This window comes from Netta rufina, assembly GCF_964035555.1.
Source record: "Netta rufina genome assembly, chromosome: 13".
Taxonomy (NCBI): domain Eukaryota; kingdom Metazoa; phylum Chordata; class Aves; order Anseriformes; family Anatidae; genus Netta; species Netta rufina.
The window spans coordinates 13536528-13555301 of NC_140136.1; the positions used below are offsets into that span (position 1 = coordinate 13536528).

Below are 18774 nucleotides of genomic sequence, written 5' to 3' on the forward strand. Positions count from 1 at the left end.
AGCCTCACGAGCTCAGATTTAAGCCCACACCTGGATCCAAGTTTGCTTTTCTCTTTACCAAGTCACAGCTTTGACTCCAGCAAAGGATTAAGAGGTGAGTTGTGGTTTATAAGGCCATCGGGGCTTGTCTGTCTGAAAGCTGATGCTGTCTTGACTGCCAGTGGCCTGATACTTGTGTGTATGCACGGGCTTTGCATGTGCTACAGAGCCACTTTCTACACCTGGCATAACTTCCACTGGTTGTTCCCATGGCTGGGAAGGTCAAAGAGGGAGAGAATTAACAGAAATGTATGTAAAAAAAAAAACAACAGGAAAGCATAAGGAATTTGTCAAAGGTAGTCAGTCTGTTTGCTGTGCTTCATGGAATCCATGTCGCACTAGAAACTTTTTGCTCTGTGCTTTCTTATAGGCAAAGGTAAAACTCTGCTCTGTTGCAGTCTGCATCAACACACCAGGAGACAGCAGGCTTATCCCACTGGAACTGAACGCACGAGTCAGCCCTGGGTTTTGGGTGCCTTCTCTGGTAAGCGATATTTTCCCCTCAAAAGCAGGGCAGGTAAAAACAGGCCTGGGAGCTGATGCCCAATTGTCACACAGTGACAATGCAGCAGGGAAAGGCTCGGTGCAAATCCTGACCCTTGGGACACACAAGGAGTGAGCAATCCCCTCTGGTGAACTCAACAGGCTGAGGGCAGGTTTTTAAAAAGGGAGCAAAGGCACTGGCAGCCAGCTGCTCAGAGGGGCTGGCTCAGCTCTGTGGGCTGGGCTCAGGGTGGTATTTGATGCTGCAACACACATAGAAGAGCAGTTCCAATCTGCAGCCTGTAGGGAACTTGCTAGACTGTGTATTTTTTCTTCCAACTCTGTGTTTTCCTTTTCACAGATGCAGGCTTCTTCAGATTGGTGGGAAGAGCTGAATGTGATCTAGTCAATATATTATTGTTCACCATGGTCCAGAAGGAGCTGGGAATGGTTCTCTGAATTTAAGCTTATCCATATTGCTTGCTCAGTGCTGGAAATGTGTTCTACAGCAGTGATGTTGTGCCCTGTGGAAGATTACAACTGTCCCAGGTAAAGAGGAATCTTCTGGTGGCAAGATGTGGGAAGGAGCTGTGCTGGGGTAGGGCAGCACAGATGCACGTGCCACAGATGTTCCTTGTTTGAAGAGCAAAGAAGGAAAATGATTTAAAAAAAAATTACTTTTCCTTTGTCTTTGCTCAGTGTCATGCCTGAGGGCATAAATGTCTTCAGTATAAAAATATATCTATATATTGCAGCTTTCTGGGTGATGGCCCTGGGCCACATCTGACAAACACTGGTGGTGTCTGCTTCCCATAGGAATTCTCTGAGATGCCTTCTTTGCTTTTCTCCTTTCCCTCCCTTCGGGCCCTTTAACTTGTCTGGCTGCTTCACTGTGAAGGAAGGAAGTCAGGCTGAAAGCCTCTCTCGCCAGTTCATAGGAAGGGAAAGCTGACTTCTGGAAACAGTGAAATAAGGAACGTCAGAGCCTTGTGCTGGCCTCTGTGAGCACAGAACTTCTCCTCCATGGCACTGCCACCGACACGGAAACCTGTGGTGATTTTCAGGGCTTTACATTCCCAGACACTGGCAGCAGTCTCAGACACTAGCTAAAGCAAGGAAGCCCTCAACAATGCCACTGCCCTTTGGGCTCTAGGAGTCCTCATGGGAATGGAGGCCCAAGAGCTCCTCGGCCAAGCTGGTGAGACCATTTTCTTCCAGGGCTGCGATCAGTCGTGCTATTGTGGCCTTCTTCCCCTCCGACTGGATAAATCTGAGCAGCAGCTGATAGGCTTGTTCGTAAAGTCCCTCTCGGTCGTACTCGAGGGCCAGGTTGTCAATGACAGGATCTCGCAGGGCCCGGCAGTTCCTCTGCAAAGAGCGACCCACTTGCTTCCATTTCTTGGACACAAGCTTGGCAAATTTCTGGTGGTCGTCTGGGGTGAGTGTTCTGTTGGCTGAAAGGAACAGAAGGCAGATAAAATACAAGGTTTCGTGGCTGGTGTGATGTAGCCAGGGCCTGGCCAAAGTTTACTCAGTTTTTGGTGGAGCAGGGAGTGTGTTTGGCATGCACAGTGTGTTATTAAACAGCTGTGGAGCTGCTCTGCTTGTCTGCTGGTGTTTTAACACCAGGAGAGCACTGAGTTGGGAGCAGAAATGAGAGCAGGGAGGCTAAAGGGACCAGCCCACCGTGGGCAGGGGCTTGTGCACTCAGACAGCAATCCTCCTCTGCTGGAAAGGGAGAATAAACCGGAGTCAGTGTCCCCACGTAGTCTCCCTGCTCTGCATGTACGAGCTGGACGTGTCCCCTCAAGGCCCCTGGGGATGCCCTGCAGTACTTGTGCAGGGAGCAGGCGGGAAGCAAGGTGCTGTTCACACCACTCTGTGATCCCCAGGGGCAGTGGTGGTGGCTTGGGTGGCAATTTACCTGCTCCCAGCCACCTGCCCTGGCACCTCTGGGCTCCCTGCCTGGCTCAGGTCATTCTCCTTCTGAAGTCTTTCCATAATATCAGGGCATATGGGCTTGTCCCCACCCCACAAGCTTGTCACTGTCTATTTTCTCGTTTTCTCCCCTGGGATGAAAATGCCTCGTAGTTTGCCAGAGCTTGCTTTTCTCTAACGGGCATCCTCTTTATTTGTTCATCCTCTTTATTTGTTTCAACCTTTCAAAAGCAACTCAGCCAGGCTTTTCTGACCAAGGCCCCCTTCCCTACCTAAGCATCCTTAAAATACTGAAACACAGAGCAGGAGCTCAGCTGTTTAACACTGGAAGCTGCATACACAGTTTAAACACGCTCAAAAAAAAAAAAGGTGATCTCAAGCTAAAATTGCAGTGTGAGACTATCTCAAAGCTGTCTACAGTGGACAGACACCAGAGACAGACAGACAGTTGGTGTGCCTCAGAGAGCCTGGACTTAAGCAGTCCCAGCTGGAAGCGGGGCTGGTGACTTCCACAGCAGCCTTCCCAGTCTGATCCAACCCTGTGCTGTTGACTCACCTCGACCAAGTGATGTGGAGGGAAAGAAAACTACTCTGTGATTTTTGTTTCAGTATGAAGGAGCTTTAAAATGTGAGGAGGCTGCAAAGGGACACAGACTCTGAAGCATCTGGCTCTGAGTCACCCCAGGAAGAAAAGGGCTGAGGTGTGTGGCAATATCTTATTACTAATCGACCTCCTTCCTTACAGGGTGCTGCAGATCCTTGATTTACCTGAGGTAGACCCCAATATGAACTTTCATCCTCCCCTTTTGCCTTGAGGGCTCTCTGGCTGCATCCCAGCCACTCACCAAACTGCTGTCCCTGAAAAAGGAAGGTGAGTTGCGGGGAAGGAGAGCTGCCTTGGGACGGTAGAGACGGGGAGTTGAGAGACGCGCAGTCCTTTGCAGGCAGGTTGTTGTTGATGTTCTGGTGAAGGATCAGGCTCTGGAGATACTCCTCGAGCTCGGTGATCTCCTCATCCCGCAGGCGGTCAGGCTGTAACACAAACAGCATCAGTGGTTGGGGCCGGGATCGCTGCCGTGCAAAGCCCTTGGGGTTTAGCTGGAAGGCACCTTGTTAGCGCGGCTCATGGTGATGGTGTTCAGAGAGAAGCAGTGAGGTGGCTGCAGCTTGGGTTGTAAATCGGGAATCGAGTGAGATAATCTAAAGGAGTGCTGGCCATAAATGTGTGAATTTGAATCTGTAATGGGATATGAAATAGGCAGTCTCCCCTGGGTTTCTCACTGCTCACAGGTTGCACTGAACTGCTCCTAGCCTGGGTTTATTTTCAGCAGCCGTCTGCAAGAAATAGGGTGCACCACAGGTGGTGGGGTTCTCTGATTTACTCCACATGAGGGTCAGACCCACAGAATAGGGTGGTCTGATCTAATAGCTCATGGCCACCAAAGCAGGCAGTTCCTGCTACTCCCTTTCTCTCTGTCTGCCCCTCCATTGCATAAGTTTTGTTGTTCCTAGCACTTTCTACATTCTCCGCAAGCCAATTTTTCTTGCTAACCACGACCTCCAAAATAATCTGACCTCCAAAGAGGTCAAGACAGGAGAAAGGGGGTAAAGAAATAAGTCAAAGCACATGGGAAGAGTCAAAGTGGGTGAGTGCTGTGACTTGGTTCAGTGTTTAGCTCACATACAAGAGGTTGGTTCCAAGCATTGCCCCCAGCCAGTGACTGATCCTTCTCACTGCCCTGCTGTTGGGCAGCGGGCAGACTGAGTCAGTTGTGGGGAACAAAATAAGCCCATCTCTTTGTCCAGTCAGCTAATTCAGCAGAGGGAGGGAGCAGCAAGTAGAACTTGATAGGGTTTGTGATACGTGCTTGGTCCTGGGCTGAATGGTTTGCATTTCATCTCCCTGCTTGCAGAGAAGCACCCTGCCCGAACACCCTCTTGTGCCTAATTGTCCCAAGGAGTTGGTGACCACCTACTTCTGGGGATCATTGAGAGGGAACCAGAACTTTCAGGTATTGCTAGTTCCACGTGGTAAATAAAAAAGGAGACAAGAAAGGCAAGGAGTTTAATCACATCAAGCGCCTTGGTTTTGTGCTGAAATGACAAGATCCCACTGTTCTTGCTAGCAGGATTAGCGTGCCAGTGCCAAAGCATGAGATGAGCAAGATGTTAGACGTCGTCCCTGAGAGAGAGCCATCGCCCTCAGAACGGCAGCCTTCCTGCTGGCAGCAGATGCTGCCTGTCCCCGCTCTGTCACAAGCCCTTGGTGCAATGTGCAGTGTGTGTCGTGCTCGTTTCTAGGAGCAGGTGCCACTGCTGCTCAGAGGAGGAGGTGTGCGAGGCGGGGAAGGAAGGTGCTGGGCAGCGATTGCTCCACACGGGACTGCTCTCCTCCCTGCCAGCCTCACGGGTGTGTCGAGACACGTTGTGCCTTCTGCAATTCCTCATCTGAGTGGTGATAACAGCCACAGTAACTGAGCCACACAGAGACTGCAGTGGTTTCACAGAATCACTGTTGGCCAATTTAGGTAACGCTGTGGCTCTTCCAGGTAAGTGCACAGATCATTTCTGGGGAAGGGCAGAGCTGTTTCTCCATAGTACAGCTGAGAGCTGAAGGATGGAGAATTCAACAGCCCAGCATGCTGCAGCAGAGCAGGATTTGCAACCCCCTTCTTGCCTCCTGTGCTCCTCATTGCTGCCTTGCTTCCCTCCCTCTCCCATTCACCTTTTCTCTGTAGATGCACTCCAGGCAGCGATCCTCATCCTTCAGCATGTTGTCGAGGTGCTCGTTGCCAGCCTTCAGCTCCATCTCTAGAGGCACCGTGGTCATGGCCAGGGCGAGCTGGAGGTGGTTCTGCAGGGACTCCTGGAGCACCCCTTCCCGGTAGCTCTGCAGGAAGCGGCGGCAGTTCTCCTGCTTGCAGAACTTGAGCTGCACGATCAGGTGCGGGTGGCTGCAGTGCACTTTGAGCATGTCCACACCATTCACGCTGCCGGTGGAGTCTGGCAGGGAGAAGCGAGCAGAGTCACTATCCAGGCATGAGACAGACAACCCAGACCCACTCCCATCCACCACCAAGCCTGCAAGGGAGTAGCTTTTGAATCGTCTTCTCTCTGTGATAAAGTCCTCGGGGATGGAAAACCTGTATGCAAAACCAAGAGGAAAGGATTAAGTTTTTGCTGCCCTGCTACCACAAATCCCCTGAAGTACGGTGTCCAGGTGGTACTACAGCCCAGGTAATTATCCCAAAACAGTTTATTGGGAGAACTTTTGAGTTCAAGTTTCCATTTCTAGGACAGAAATGGCTACACTAAGCAGGTAGCACAACAGAGGCGTGCATCTTATAGATGAAAATGCACAGTTCAGCTCAGTGCTGAGCCAGGTTCCAGTCCCTGTGACTAGAGTTGTGTGCAGTGATAAAGGTTCTGGAAAGAGACCTAGTGTTTCTTCCCCACCCCGTAACACAAGGTAGCTTCTGGCTGGCTTGGAGCCTTCGATGCATCTCAGAAATGGCAAACAACAGACCCAGCTACACATGACAGACCCAGCCACAAGAATTTTGGTTGCTTGAGAGTGGACCTTGACTAGTTTAGCTTCTTTGCACAGGGAATTAATTCATGGTAAAATCTCAGCAAGGACAAGGCAGGGTTGCACCCTCTAACATTAGTGCAGGGGGAGCATGAGAGACATGGATGAGAGAGAGAGGTCAGGGCTTTGTCTCCCTTCTCCCAGCAAAGTTTAATTTGGATTAGCCATGTACCCTGACCTTGTCTCCCCAGGGATTTTATATGCTGATGATGAAAGTTTAAAGTATGTGTTTTTCTCTTTTTTTTTTTTTTTTTTTTTAGCAGAGTCCCGTGGGAGGCTGGCTGTGGCTGTACCACTTCCAGACCCAAATTAACCTCCCGGCCTGTCATTGCACAGGGCGGTTCGGCTGTATCAGCGTAGACTGGCAATATATCAGGTATTTCTAAACCACACATTAAGGCATTATTTAGATGTGCCCAGGGGAGACTTAAGGCAAAGCAGACCTGTGTGCTCTGCGTTGGCTGGGACAAGTGACCTGGCGTTTAAAAGTCTGTGCTAATGGTGGCTTTACGGGGTTTACACAGGGCTGGTTGCATCAGAAGTTTTAGTTTGGACTACATCTGTGACTGGGACTCTGCACCTAGGAGAGAGATTTTAATTCTGATTGTAATTGCTGATCAGAAATGTCCTTTTGTTTTTATTGGTTCCTTCATGGTTTTTTTGTTGTTGTTTTGTTTTGTTTTTGTAAGTGTTGAGCAAACAAACGCTTATGCAACAGGGCAAGAGCTGTACATAAAAAAAGCTGTAAAAAAAAAAAGCTGTACAGACATGGAAACCTTTATGAATGGTGTACAAGACAGCTATTTCAAAAGAGAGAGGATTTTGCACTCATTTCTTCATGAAGCTTCTGACAGCTTCAGACTTCATGTCCTTTTTAGGTCTGAATGGCATGGTAGCATTTAACATTTCTGTGGGCTTTCCATTAAATGTGCGAGCAGATTCACATTCCAGTGAAACGAAGCAAGCATAAATCGAGCCTAACTGGACAACTGTGTCGAGCTTCCTGCTGTTTCAAATCTTGGGATCAAGCTGCAAGACGAGCTGGGCTGTACTGGATAAACTAGCCAACTTTGCTAGACTGATGACTGCCAGAAGAAATTACAGGATAGCTGCACAAACCCAACTAATCAATATAGGCTCAACCGTATGACAGGTAAAGAGCACTGTGAGAGCTGTTCTAGGTAAATATGATAAACTCTTCAAATTAGTCTGCAGTCAGATTGGTGCAAGGGTAGATACAGAAACATATTTCCATCGCCATCTGCGTCTCAAGGCTTTTTTTGATGTAAATACTGTTAAGTGCAGTTGAAGTTAATGTAATTGTGGTTGCTTATATCAGAAAAGAGCTTCTACTGGCTATCACTCATTTAAAAAGTAGGCTTCTGAAGGAAGAAATCATGTTTCTCTAGCAGAAATTAAAGATTTTTTCATACTAGTTGCTATCTTCTCCCCTCCCACATAAATGTGTTTAAATAAACTTTCACAAAGCAGGATAATTCACAGGACAGTTCAAGTTGGAAGGAAGCCCAGCAAGTCTCTGGCCCAACCTCCTTTGCGAAGCAGGATCAGCCCTGAGGTCAGACCAAGCTGCTCAGGGCTTTATCCATTCTGGTTTTGAAACCCCCCAAGGATGGAGAATGCACGGTTGTTCGGGGGAACTTCTTGACTGTCCTTGAGGGGAAAATGTTTGTCCGTATATTCAGGGTCTGCCTTCCTTCTTGCAGTTTATGCCTGTTGTCTCTCATCTCCCATGCACCACCACAGAGAGTGTGGCACTCCCCCCCTGTAGGTATGGGAAGGCTGGTGCTAGGTCCCCCTGAATCCTTCTCTTCTCCAGGCTGAACAAGTCCAGCTCCCTCAGCATCTCCTCACCTGGCAAACAACTGCAGTCACCAAGCATCTTGGTGGCCTTCTGGGGAACTTGCTCCACTTTCCCAACGTCCTTCTTGTACTGCAGGGCCCCAAACTGGGTGCAGTGTTCTAGATGTGGTCTAACAAGTGCTAAGTAGGGGAGATAATCACTTCCCTTGTTACTGTTGGCCTTCTTTGTTGGCCAGGTTCATGTTCAGCTTTCTATCTACAGAGGCCTCCAGGCCCTTTTCAGCAGAGCTGCTCTCCAGCCAGTCCATCCCCAGCCTGTTCTGCTGCTGGGGTTCTTCCTTCTCAGGGACCAGATTCCTTCTCAGGACCAGGGTCCTTATGAATTTCATGAGGTCCCTGGTGCCCCATTCCCCCGGCCTGTCCAGGTCTCCCTGAATTGCAGCCATGTCCTTGAGCACATCATCTCGTGCCCCCAATTTTGGGGTCACCTGCAAACCCGAGTCCTGCTGTGAAGGGAGATGGCAGCCCCTCCACGTAACAGGGCTTTCCTTCTGACTTGGCTGCCCCTGCAGGTGGCGTGGGCACCTGAGCACAGCACTGGCAGGTGTTTCTGAGCATCAGGATAGATGCTAAGCCCTGCAGTGCTGCTGATAATGAATCTCTTTCTTCTTTTTGTCAGTTCATCTCCTGCTCTCTCTCTGGCTCTCCAACAAACAGGCTGTGTGAGACTGCTCTGGATGGAAGCAGAAATCTCTGAAACATAAACGGGCTGTAAATCCTTGGAGAGGCTCCTCTGTAGCCTCCTAAGGAATAAACAAGCACAGTCCAAGGCTGATGCAGAATCCTGAGATAAACTGAGGTGAGACCTGCAGAATTAGATTGTAGCCAAAAGAAGAAACCTTCTCCTGACTACAGCCCATCTAGACAGATTAATAACTCCAGGAAATGGGCACACAGCTGAACACACCCGAGTGCTACAGCAGCAGTGGGTTCACCAGCTGGAGGGCAATAGATGGCCGTGCTGGTAGCCCATCTCATTTGCAAGGAAGATACGTTAGCAAGAATGACAGCAAAGGTTTTACATCCTGTTGTGTGTCCAAACTCAAATCCCAGCCCAAACCTCGGTGCTCCCCTCAATCTGGCACCAGATTTCCTTACCCCTATGTGTGACATTAAAGAAAGGCATGGCATTGCTATGTGAAGAGATGAGACGGTCAGTTTGCCAAGGTATCAGAGAGGACGGGTACCTGCTAATGCCAACTTCAGTGCCTTGAACACGCTGGGTTTCTTCTGGGAGCTTTCGTAGAGAGATGGCAGAGCGATAGTCTTGCACGTTGACTGCAGGAAGAGGTAAGCGCTGCCGATCCAGGGAGTCGAGCTGCCTGCCATCTTCAGCACCCTACAGAATCACACAGCTGGGCTGAGAGACTACAGAGACAATGGCCTGATACCAGGTGAGTACAGCAAGCAGTAAGCACAAGCATGAAGGGATTACAGGGATCCACCCTGACTTCTAGGGGAGGTAGCGATGTTGTCAAAACAAGTGTAACCTTTAAGGAGTTCATTGCTGTTCTGTAAAGCACAGCACAGTGTGACGTGGTGTCATTAAGACTTGGCAGCTCACAAAGCTCTGAGTTTATTTTCCACTGGATCCCCTTCATTTCTAGCCCAAAGAGACTCCAAAGCAAAGAGTTTCAGTCCTCAGCTAAGGCAGGATGGTTGGGGTGCTCCAGGGGCACCCAGCAGTCCTGGTTCTGGCACGTTCACCATCACCTGAATCCCTGCTGCACTCAGAGGTTCTGGTCCCCTGGCTGTCCTCACTGAGGGATACATTACAGTGCCCACAGCTCCCTTGCTGCCACATGCTTGTGGCCCCTCAGGAGGGAAAACTGTGTACCTGAGGGATCAGTGCACAGCCTTATTTCTCCCCAGCACAGAGCCAGGTTACAACTAAGCTGTACTCTGGGACCAAAGACTGCAGAAGGCAAACTGCAAGTTGATTTCCCTGAGAATTTAGATCAAAAAGGTGTCTCAGATCTCTCTGCACTGGTGAGCTTTGACTCGTGGACACTCAGCCATATCCTTTCATTTTACATCCTAGCTCATTTATGATTCTTCTCCCATTATTTGCCTCTTGCAGCAACACTCCTGGACAACAGCGCATCCAGCCCTCCATCTTCATCGCGCCTGCCCCTTGCTGGCCAGCTAACACAACGCTGCATCTGCTGCAGCTGCACCCAGATCTGCTTCCCAAGGCAAAGATAAACCAAAACACCTCCCAAACTCCAGCTGCTCAGTGGTGCTGACACCGGGCAGTGCCAGATCGAGGCTGTGGCTGCCAGAGAGCATGCAGGGGATGGCCACAGCACCGCAGGAGATGGGCACAGCACCACTCCTTCCAGGTGCATCCACGCTGCCTGAGCACGTCCACGAGCTGGTTGCTGCAAGCTCCCAGGAGCTGCTCCCACACAGAGTGGAGCTCACAGCCAGCCCTTCCCGCACATCACAGTGACGAGTAATTTGGGGACTTCTGGCTCAGCCCTGTTCCCAAGTCCTGCCCACTCTTTCTGACTACTTGCTTACACCTCTGTCACACCATCAGCTGCTTCCCCACAGGCATCCCTTCCCTCCTACCTCCTGCCTTCATCCCTTCTTGCCTTCTGCTGTGTTGTGGTGACCTGGCAGTGTCCCCCTCACCTGCTGTCCTTCAGATTATGGGTGTGAAGGTGGCCCCATCTTTGGTCACTGGGACTGACCACCAGAGTGGCCTGTGACCCATTGCCATCCCTTGCAGCGTGACAAGTGCACCAGGATGTAAATGGGGACCCACCCCGTTTCCTTACTATAACTTGAACTGAGCCCAGCATGGAGCCTTTTACTGGTTCAGAAACTCCAGGAAATAACCAGTGAATCATGAAGTTCATACTGAAACTCCAGGAGTTCAAGAAATGCCTGTGGGATGGGCAGCGAGTGTTTCTGGGTCACGGTCTCCCAGGACACACAGCCCTTGTAGAAAAGCATCTCACAGAGGTGAGATGGTCTGGTCTGAACCTCCAAACAGAGGGAAGTGTGGGACTGGGGCTCCCATCTCCTTCCATCTCACAGAAAGAAGGTAACAGAAAGCTCAGCAGCACCTTAGAAAACAGCAGATGGGGGATATTTAAACAATTTAACCCCTTAATTCATCATCTCTTCCAGTGCAGCCACCCAGCTGCCCCCTACCCACCCTGAGGGGCACACGAATACAAGACCCGGCTTGGTCCTGCTCCCACCACTGCAGCACGGACCCCATTTCCCTGCCCAGGGCAGGCTCTCACCCCTCTGCAACCACCCGGGCAGTGCCAGGAGGCCTGCAAATTACCCCCAGCATCGGGAAGGGGCCCCTGGCTCTGTCATGCCCAACGCCTCGGGGGGCCAGCGGGTGGCTTGCCAAGCGCTCACCCCATAGCAGGATGCTTTGCCAAGCCCAGCCCGAAGCCCCAAGCACCACGCCTGCCCATTCCTAGCTCCCTTTTTGCCCGCTTCTGGCGCACGGCCGGCTACTCAACGGCGAGCTGCGAGGGGGCCACCTTCGTGTCAAGGCAAAAAAACACCGCCGCGATTTCCCCCGCTGCCCAGGCATTTCTCAGGAGCTGGGACACAGGGGTCCCTGCCATGCTCGGCCCCAACCCTAGCCCCCTCTGCGTGCCTGCAGGGCATTCCCCCGGCCCCTCCAGCAGCTCCGGGTGGCTTCTTTACCTCCTGCAGCCACTGCCGCCCGGCCTCGGCGCCGCTGCTTCCGCCTCTGCGCTCCTGCAGGGCCACGGCACCGCCCGCTGCTGCAGCGCTGCCGGGATGGCGGGCGGGGGCCTGGGGCTAAGCCCTGAGGGCAGCCAGAGCCCTTGGGCTAAGCCCTGAGGGCAGCCGAGGTTCCCCCAGCGCTTTCCCCTTTCCTCCGGCCCCTCCGCGGCCCAAGCGAGCGTTGGTGCCGCGCCAAGGCCGGCAGCAGCCGAAGGGGAAGAAGAGAGGCTCTGGGCCTCCCTCGCCTTCACGCCGCTGGGCTGGGTGCCGCAGGGCGGCCAGGGGCTCCGGTGGCAGGAGGGTGCCCACCCTGCGGCCGCTCGCGTGCGTGAGGAAGTGTAAGGCACAAACGGCTCCCTTCAGGTAGCTTGGGAAGCTGCCCGTGTCCGGGACTGGGGTCCTGGTCCCGTAGGCAGTGACAGCAGTCGCTCGAGTCCCCAGTGTGGCTTGAGGCTGGCGGGTCCCGGCTGGCACTCGTCAGCTTTGCCCCCTGATGCTTCTGAGGAGAGCGAGTGGTAAACGGGAAAAGGAAGATTGTCTGGGTCAGTAATTAGCGAAGTTCAGCTCTCACCCCCTCCCTTCCCTACAGCTCATTTTAATGAGGTGTCCTGGGATCGTTTCGCTGGGAAGGCAGCAACCCCGCAGCCGGTACAGCCGCCCTAAGGAGTGCTGTTTGCTCAGGGTTAACTGTGCGGGGTTTCCGCTGCAGGCAGATCCAGCGGGCTCCGTGGGTCCCAGCATGGTGGGAGAAGGAGGAGAGCTGCCAAAAGAAATGAGCAGGAGCCCAGCGCTGTTTGTGAGAGGAGACCTTCGGGACCCCACTTAGTAGGGGCAGAGCAGTGTGGTGCTGAGCTTGGTGAGGGTGCAGGGACATCAGCCTGGTCCCCGCGTCTCCTGCGGGATGAGTCGGGCAGCGGGGTCCATAGAGGCGCTGAATTCAGATGACGCTCTGGTTTGCTCCTTCCTGCAGGGATCTGTGATAGATCGCCCGTCTCTGAGCCAGGCAAAGCTGTGGTAACTTCGCCAAGAGCAAAGCAGCTTTTGTGCAAATCCCCTGGTTCTGTGGCACGCAAAGCAAGGAGCTGGATTTGGATCCTCAGCCTCAGGTAAGAGCATCCTGCCCAGGTCTGGTGTAGGTGTCCTCCTATTTTATACACGTATAAAATACATACCTATTTCATGCCATTTTACAACAACATTTCCATGCCAGGAGCAAATTTCTTAGCTAAAGGAAAAATCTGCATGAAATAAATCCTAGAAGGGGTTAATGCAGGCGGGCTCTCCTGGATGCTCAGGTCCCCAGGCGCAGGCAGCACCCAGGGCCCTCAGCCAGGTGCTTTCCTGCTGCCAGCTTGAGACAGTGGTGAGTCCAGGTACCCAAGGGTTTGTGAGGTTAAATGGCAGCAGGGGCTGATCCCAAGCTTCCCCTATAAAAGACCAGGAGTTGCCTGCCAGGGCCAGGTGGGGACAACCAGGTGGCTTGCAGTGGGGGGCTGTCACCCATTTCTGTCCCCTAAACATCTTCCCTTTGAAGTTAACCTATGTGCAGCGTGCCAAGGGAGTGAAAGAGGAAAAGGTCGCTGATAGCAAGTTTCTCTTCCGCCAGCCCTTGCCGAGCGGTGCTGAGCGAGCATCCCGTGTGGTGAAATCAAAGTGCTCGATAAGCACTCCGAGTCTCACCCCATGGTTCCCTGTCTGGGGAGTGAGGCTGTCGCTGAGGGGAGAGGCAGAGACTTGGCCAGCACAAGATTTTGGGGGTCTGGATTTGGTGGGGAAGGCCGGGCTGGGGGAGGATGGGGGCTCCCACCGAGCCTGGCAGCTCCAGCGTTGTGTATTAAACCCTGGGAGGAGGGCTGGTGCTGAAGTAGGAGCCAGGCAGGCCTTTTAATGCGTGCATTCCCATAAAGCATGTCGCAGCATCCCGGCTCCCACCCCGTGGGCAGGGAAGCCGCCTCTTGGCTGTTATTTTTGGCATCTCCTCCTCCGCTCCTCCCTCTGGGGCGCAGGCTGGGGAGCTGCAGAGCATGGAGGAGGCCGGGCTCTGCTCAGAGGTAACGCTGCTTCCCGCTCGGGCCAAGGAGGCTGCCGGGGGCTTCCCCGTGCTCTCCTGCTCCTGCTGGGGCCAGGGCTGCCTTGGCTGAGCCCTGCCCGCTGAGGGCTGACGAAACTCGATGCAACAGTGGGCAGAGCCTCTCCTTCATGCGGTCGACACCTCTGATACCTCGGTGGCTCACATGAGCCGGCCCAGACCCTGCTGTCCTCACCAGGTGGACCCGGGCCAACCCACCGCATCCGCAGGCCATGAGCCACGCTGAAAGCCACGCAATTGCTTAAACTAACGCTAATTATTTTTTGCTCCCTGTCTGCCTTCCTGCTCTCTCAGGCCGTGTTTTGAAGCTTTTCCAAAGGATTGCCATGACTAGAAATGTTTTTCTACTTTCTCAGAGGTTCGCAGTCTTTTCACATGACTCCAAGGGCTTAGGCTTTAGGTAAAAATACATCATGAAAATAAAAGGAGCTGCACATGTGAGATTTTAGGAGTGGTTCAGCATTCTGGCAAATGTCTATTGGAGGGATTAAATGCAGCTAAAAGCAGGGTCCAAGCTGTCAGGCGACTGTCAGAGAAAATGACAGAAGATAGCAAGTTCCCAGGAAGGAAGCAGGACTGTATTATTTGGCCGCTGTAGCTCTCAGTGGTGGGTGGAAAGGGGGTTGTCGCTGATACGATGGTAGATAAGATAAAATAGCTGTTATGCTGCTGCTGTCACACAAAATAATGAGTCACACTTCAAAGCAGTGAATTCTAGAAAAATATTTAGTTCTTTTTCTCTCTGCATTGTTTTTTGCATCGCTGCCCTGTGCTTGCTTCATGTTTTTCAACTCATTCCCTACCTAAAGTACCTCTACAAGTGTAGGCTTTCAGTTCAATGAAAAGTGTGGTGCTGAGATAACGCTGTGACTCCTGGACCTGGGCCTTCAAAAGCAAGAGGGCATGCCCAAAATTCATAGTGAGGTCGTGAGACCTTGCCCAGTCTTCAGTGCTAGCCCAGGAAGGGGAATGTTTGCAGGCTGTAAAGTTCTGTCATTTAAAAATCCCTTGCTTCCTTATGAGAGGAATGAAAAACTCTCATATTGGTGGTTTTATTTGAGCAGAAATGTAGAAGACGGATGAAAGAATTCTGTACGATGCCGTCAACCTCAGCCTTTGTCCCAGGTGTTTATTCTTTTGCCTTGTAGCTCACGTGAAGGGTTAATCAAAATGTGCTCTTGCATTTCTAAGTCAGACTTGTGTAAATGCAATTTTTAAGAAGTGGATTAACAGTAATAAAATATTTCTGTCAAACTGCCATGTCTTATTTCCGGCAAGGGTCACTGTAATTAAGCTACCGGGTTCTGCTATAAGCCTTTTGTTTTGCAATCAGTAAAAAATGGATGTGTAGGGCTGTTTTCTGTGCAGAGCTTCTGCTTGCAAAGAGTTTTTTGTTTTTTGTTTTTTTCCCCCTACAGTTTGAGAATCTGTCTCAGCTTTTTGAATACCAGGGCAACAGTGCTAGAAAATTCCCTTGCATTTTTATTACTTAGAGTAGCAAAACCTTGCTGCAGGAAAAATAAACTTTTTTTTTTTTCCAAAGGTTTGATCTTACATCTTTAATTCTTGAAAGGTATCACGAGCTTCCTAGGCTTGGTTGAAAAAAATGTGTAAAACAATTGGCCAGTGAATTTTCCCTGTTTTTATGTTGAATTTCAAAATTTGATGAAGTTTCAAGTTTGAAAAAGTATTGACCTTCTCTGCGATCTAGTCATATTGGTTTGATAAATCCTAACGTGTCTTTCTTTTTTTGAACAGGGAGCTTTGAAAATTAATTGCCATTTTGGAAGTTTCTCCAATTTTTAAACTTGACTGACTCAGCAAAATGCTTGCTCCAGTCCCAGAACTGTGGAACTACATCCCAGAGGAAATCCTCATCCAAATTTTCTATTACCTTTCCCTTCAAGACAGATACACAGTCTTCCAGGTGTGCAAACAGTGGGCTAGAGCTGTTTCTTCTAGCTCTGTTTGGCATTTCACAGAGATCAGGTAAGAGGAGCGGTTTTCTGAAGTCTGAGCATCTGCAGGAATAACAAGCTCATTACATATTAGTGCACATTGAATATCTACACCCCATATACTATAACATCCACCCCTAGACTGTGACATTATTGACATTATTTTTGACTTGTGTGTGATAGTATAGTTCATAACTAGCACGTCTTTTTATAATAGAGGAAATTGTGTTATGCTGTTGTGTTATTTTGTTTGCTTTTTTAAAATGCTGCTGATGGTTTAGGTGTTGGGGGAAGTATTACATTCTCAGGTAAGTTCCTTTAAGTTGCTGTTTAAAAATGGCAAGAAACAAAGTTATTGAATAATCATCCTCATCAGGACACCTACTTCTCTGATGGGTCTTTTTGGAGACTGGCTCCTCTCGCTCCTCTAACAGTTTGTTTTACCTTTTCAGATGTGATTCAGAGGATGAGGAAAGCATGCTGCAGAGCCTGGTCCAGTTCCTCAGCCAAATCAAACACCTGAAGATTGTGTTTGACCAGTCCAAAGAGGTCAACCGGCAGAATGTGAGGCGCATCTTAGATCTGTTGGCAAAACAGAGTCACAAACTGCAGCAGCTGTGCATCGTGTGCCATGGGGAAAACCCCTATTTCTACTCTGGCCAGGACATCCTACAGAGCATACGGAATATATGTGATGCTAGAAACCAGATAGATCTGCAGCATATTGATTTCCGAAAAATGCCCTTTACCCTTGATGACGAGCTTGTTGAACTCATAGCTACCACCAACCCAAACTTGCACAGTTTGTTCATCAACAACCGCACCCTGGTATGCAACGTGGCACCGGACACCATTAGGAAAGTTCTCAGAGCGTGTCCCAAACTCTCAGCCTTGGGGGTTTACTACGCCAGTTTGTCTGATGATGTATTTCTGGAACTGCTCAAGCCAGAAAGAGCAGCTTTCACACATTTAGACATTTTCTGTGAGCGCCTGGACAAATATATACCTGTCATCTCAGAAGAGCTCTGGGCTGCTGTAAGTCAAAAGCATCCTCAGCTCTGTGTAGACCTGGAATTTGATCATACAGTCCCTGCCTGCAAAATACCACGGATCCTAAAGCTGAACATACCTGTGAGCACACTGCAACTGAACACCTTTAATTACATGGTAAATCAGATTAGGTTTGTCACCCAGAGCTACAGCAGTACTTTAAAGAAGCTGACACTACAGACCACGTCCTCAGAGGAGTTAAATTCCTCGCTAATAGATCTGGCTAGGCACTGCCAGAAGCTGCTGGAGATCCACTGCTACTGTGTGGTGAGCCAGGAGGTGGTGGAAGCGTTCCTCACACACTGCCCCAGCCTGAAACAATACACTCTCAAGATCACCAAGGAGCGGCACCCATGGAAACCAGTGACAGTTCAGTGACCTCCTGCCTTCCTGGGAAAATTGTGGGGAGCTGCAGGAGTACAGTGAGAGAAGCTTTAGGGCTATGAGGAAAACGCTGTAAAATGCCCTCTGAGCTTGCTGAGACCATGCTATTTCACTATCACTGACTGTTCAATATGATGCACGCCCATTCAGCGGACTGAACGTTTGTACTCAAAAGTGATAGATAAAGGGTTATACAGAGAAATAGAGTTGCCTATTTTAAACTTTTTTTTTTTTTTTTTTTTTTTTTAATTGGAATATGGAGGACAAGTCTATTTTCCTCTCTGCTTCTTTATTTAGCAATAGCAGGAATGCCAAACATCCGTCACGGAGTTTTACAGAGGACCCCAGTGAAATTTAGTTTTGATTTTAAGTTTTAAGAGAACCTCAGGCAAATATATTATGTCAGGTGTCCAGCAACTACTTAGATGGACAGTTAAAAAAGTAACAGCTTCAGTGCAGCCATTTTGTGTTCCCTGGGGTACTTAGCCACGTGGATTCTGTGGGCAATAGCAACAAACTGTGGTCATCTGATGGAAAATCCACCCTAAATTTGATAATTCCTCTTGTGGCATTTTTGTGATTGTGAGCTCACCCAGTATCCAGATGTCAGGTAACTCCAGTTTGGAAGGATCTAAATAGGTTGTGAATTATGTTAGAAGATGCAAGCAGGAAAAAAAGCACTTAAGGAAAAACACTGGCAAGGTAGTAATAAAAGGCAAGTAGTAGTCTGCAAATATCCTTTTCCATCCTTTCTTTCTGATTCGCAGGAACACAGATTTCCAGGTTATAATTTGAATGCCTTTTGCAAAGACTTTTGCTTTCATTAAATTGTTAATGTGTCTTAGGAGAAGCAAGAGCATTTACGGATTTTTGTACCACCTTGCACTCATCAACTAATGGCAAAGGTACCTTGAACCTGAATTCGGATGTGTGTGTGTTTGCCTGTTGTGCCAAAGATTTTGGTGAATTGTTATTTGAAGAGCAGTTTCTCTATGGAAATAATCCTGGCATAAAGCTACATTGCAAGCACCTATTTAGACCTAGCTTTAAAAAATATTAATAATAATAATAATAACAACAACAACAATAATAATAAAGTATGTTGCCTTGTAGATTGTATGTGTAGCTGTTTTCATCAGCCTCTCATCTCACTGAAGAGCCAGATCGTTTCTTCTGGCAAATAACATGAAATCTGTAGCCAAGCCAACTTACGGTTTTGACTTTTCAAAACCTTGCCAACGATGTGCAGCCCTGAGGTCTGGCCAGGCCTTGTTCATCTGTGCTGGCCGGCTTCTGGGGCAAGAATATTCCAAAATAACACGTCAAATGCTATGACAAACCCGACGCTGCTGTGCCGGGCATCCCACAGGCTCTCAGCAGGTGGATTCACTCCGGTGACTTGCAAACCTCCCAGCGCAAGGTGTGCGGCACGTGTTCCCTCTGCATGACGCTGCGTATTTATTCACAGCTCTGTGAGATCGGCTGCAGTGCATTTTCATTCTGTGTATTGTTCTCTGGGGCTGGTGATGCCATCGCATTGTGCTGAGTTTTTAAGAGTGCGAGCAGCACTGCTGATGTGACTCCCTGGGAGCCTACTTTCCACTAGCCCGGGATAAAATTCAGTGGTTCGTTCTCTGTCGGAC

General features: G+C 49.9%; 2 protein-coding genes across 2 annotated transcripts; one reads left to right on the plus strand and one right to left on the minus strand.

Annotated features, from left to right (window-relative positions):
- Positions 1–1401: 1401 nt before the first annotated feature.
- TRADD (TNFRSF1A associated via death domain) lies at positions 1402–9259 on the minus strand (the record flags this gene model as incomplete). The annotated part of the gene is made up of 4 exons (XM_084294403.1): positions 1402–1976; positions 3306–3492; positions 5186–5463; positions 9118–9259. 4 exons carry the CDS (start codon positions 9257–9259, stop codon positions 1672–1674), a joined length of 912 nt encoding a protein of 303 aa, XP_084150529.1. The 3' UTR covers positions 1402–1671.
- Positions 9260–12018: 2759 nt separating this feature from the next.
- On the plus strand, positions 12019–18114 carry FBXL8 (F-box and leucine rich repeat protein 8). The gene is made up of 5 exons (XM_084294946.1): positions 12019–12192; positions 12360–12506; positions 12621–12756; positions 15498–15728; positions 16150–18114. The coding sequence occupies exons 4-5, from the start codon at positions 15565–15567 to the stop codon at positions 17123–17125; spliced, it is 1140 nt and encodes a 379-aa protein (XP_084151072.1). The 5' UTR covers positions 12019–12192; positions 12360–12506; positions 12621–12756; positions 15498–15564; the 3' UTR covers positions 17126–18114.
- The last annotated feature ends 660 nt before the right edge of the window (positions 18115–18774 follow it).

What these genes read in the sequence shown, in the direction of transcription:
- FBXL8 (XM_084294946.1), top strand. Translation starts at nt 15,565, where the DNA reads ATGCTTGCTCCAGTCCCAGAACTGTGGAACTACATCCCAGAGGAAATC. An exon ending in TGGCATTTCACAGAGATCAG is followed by an intron (nt 15,729 to 16,149) that starts GTAAGAGGAGCG and finishes TTACCTTTTCAG; the next exon opens with ATGTGATTCAGAGGATGAGG.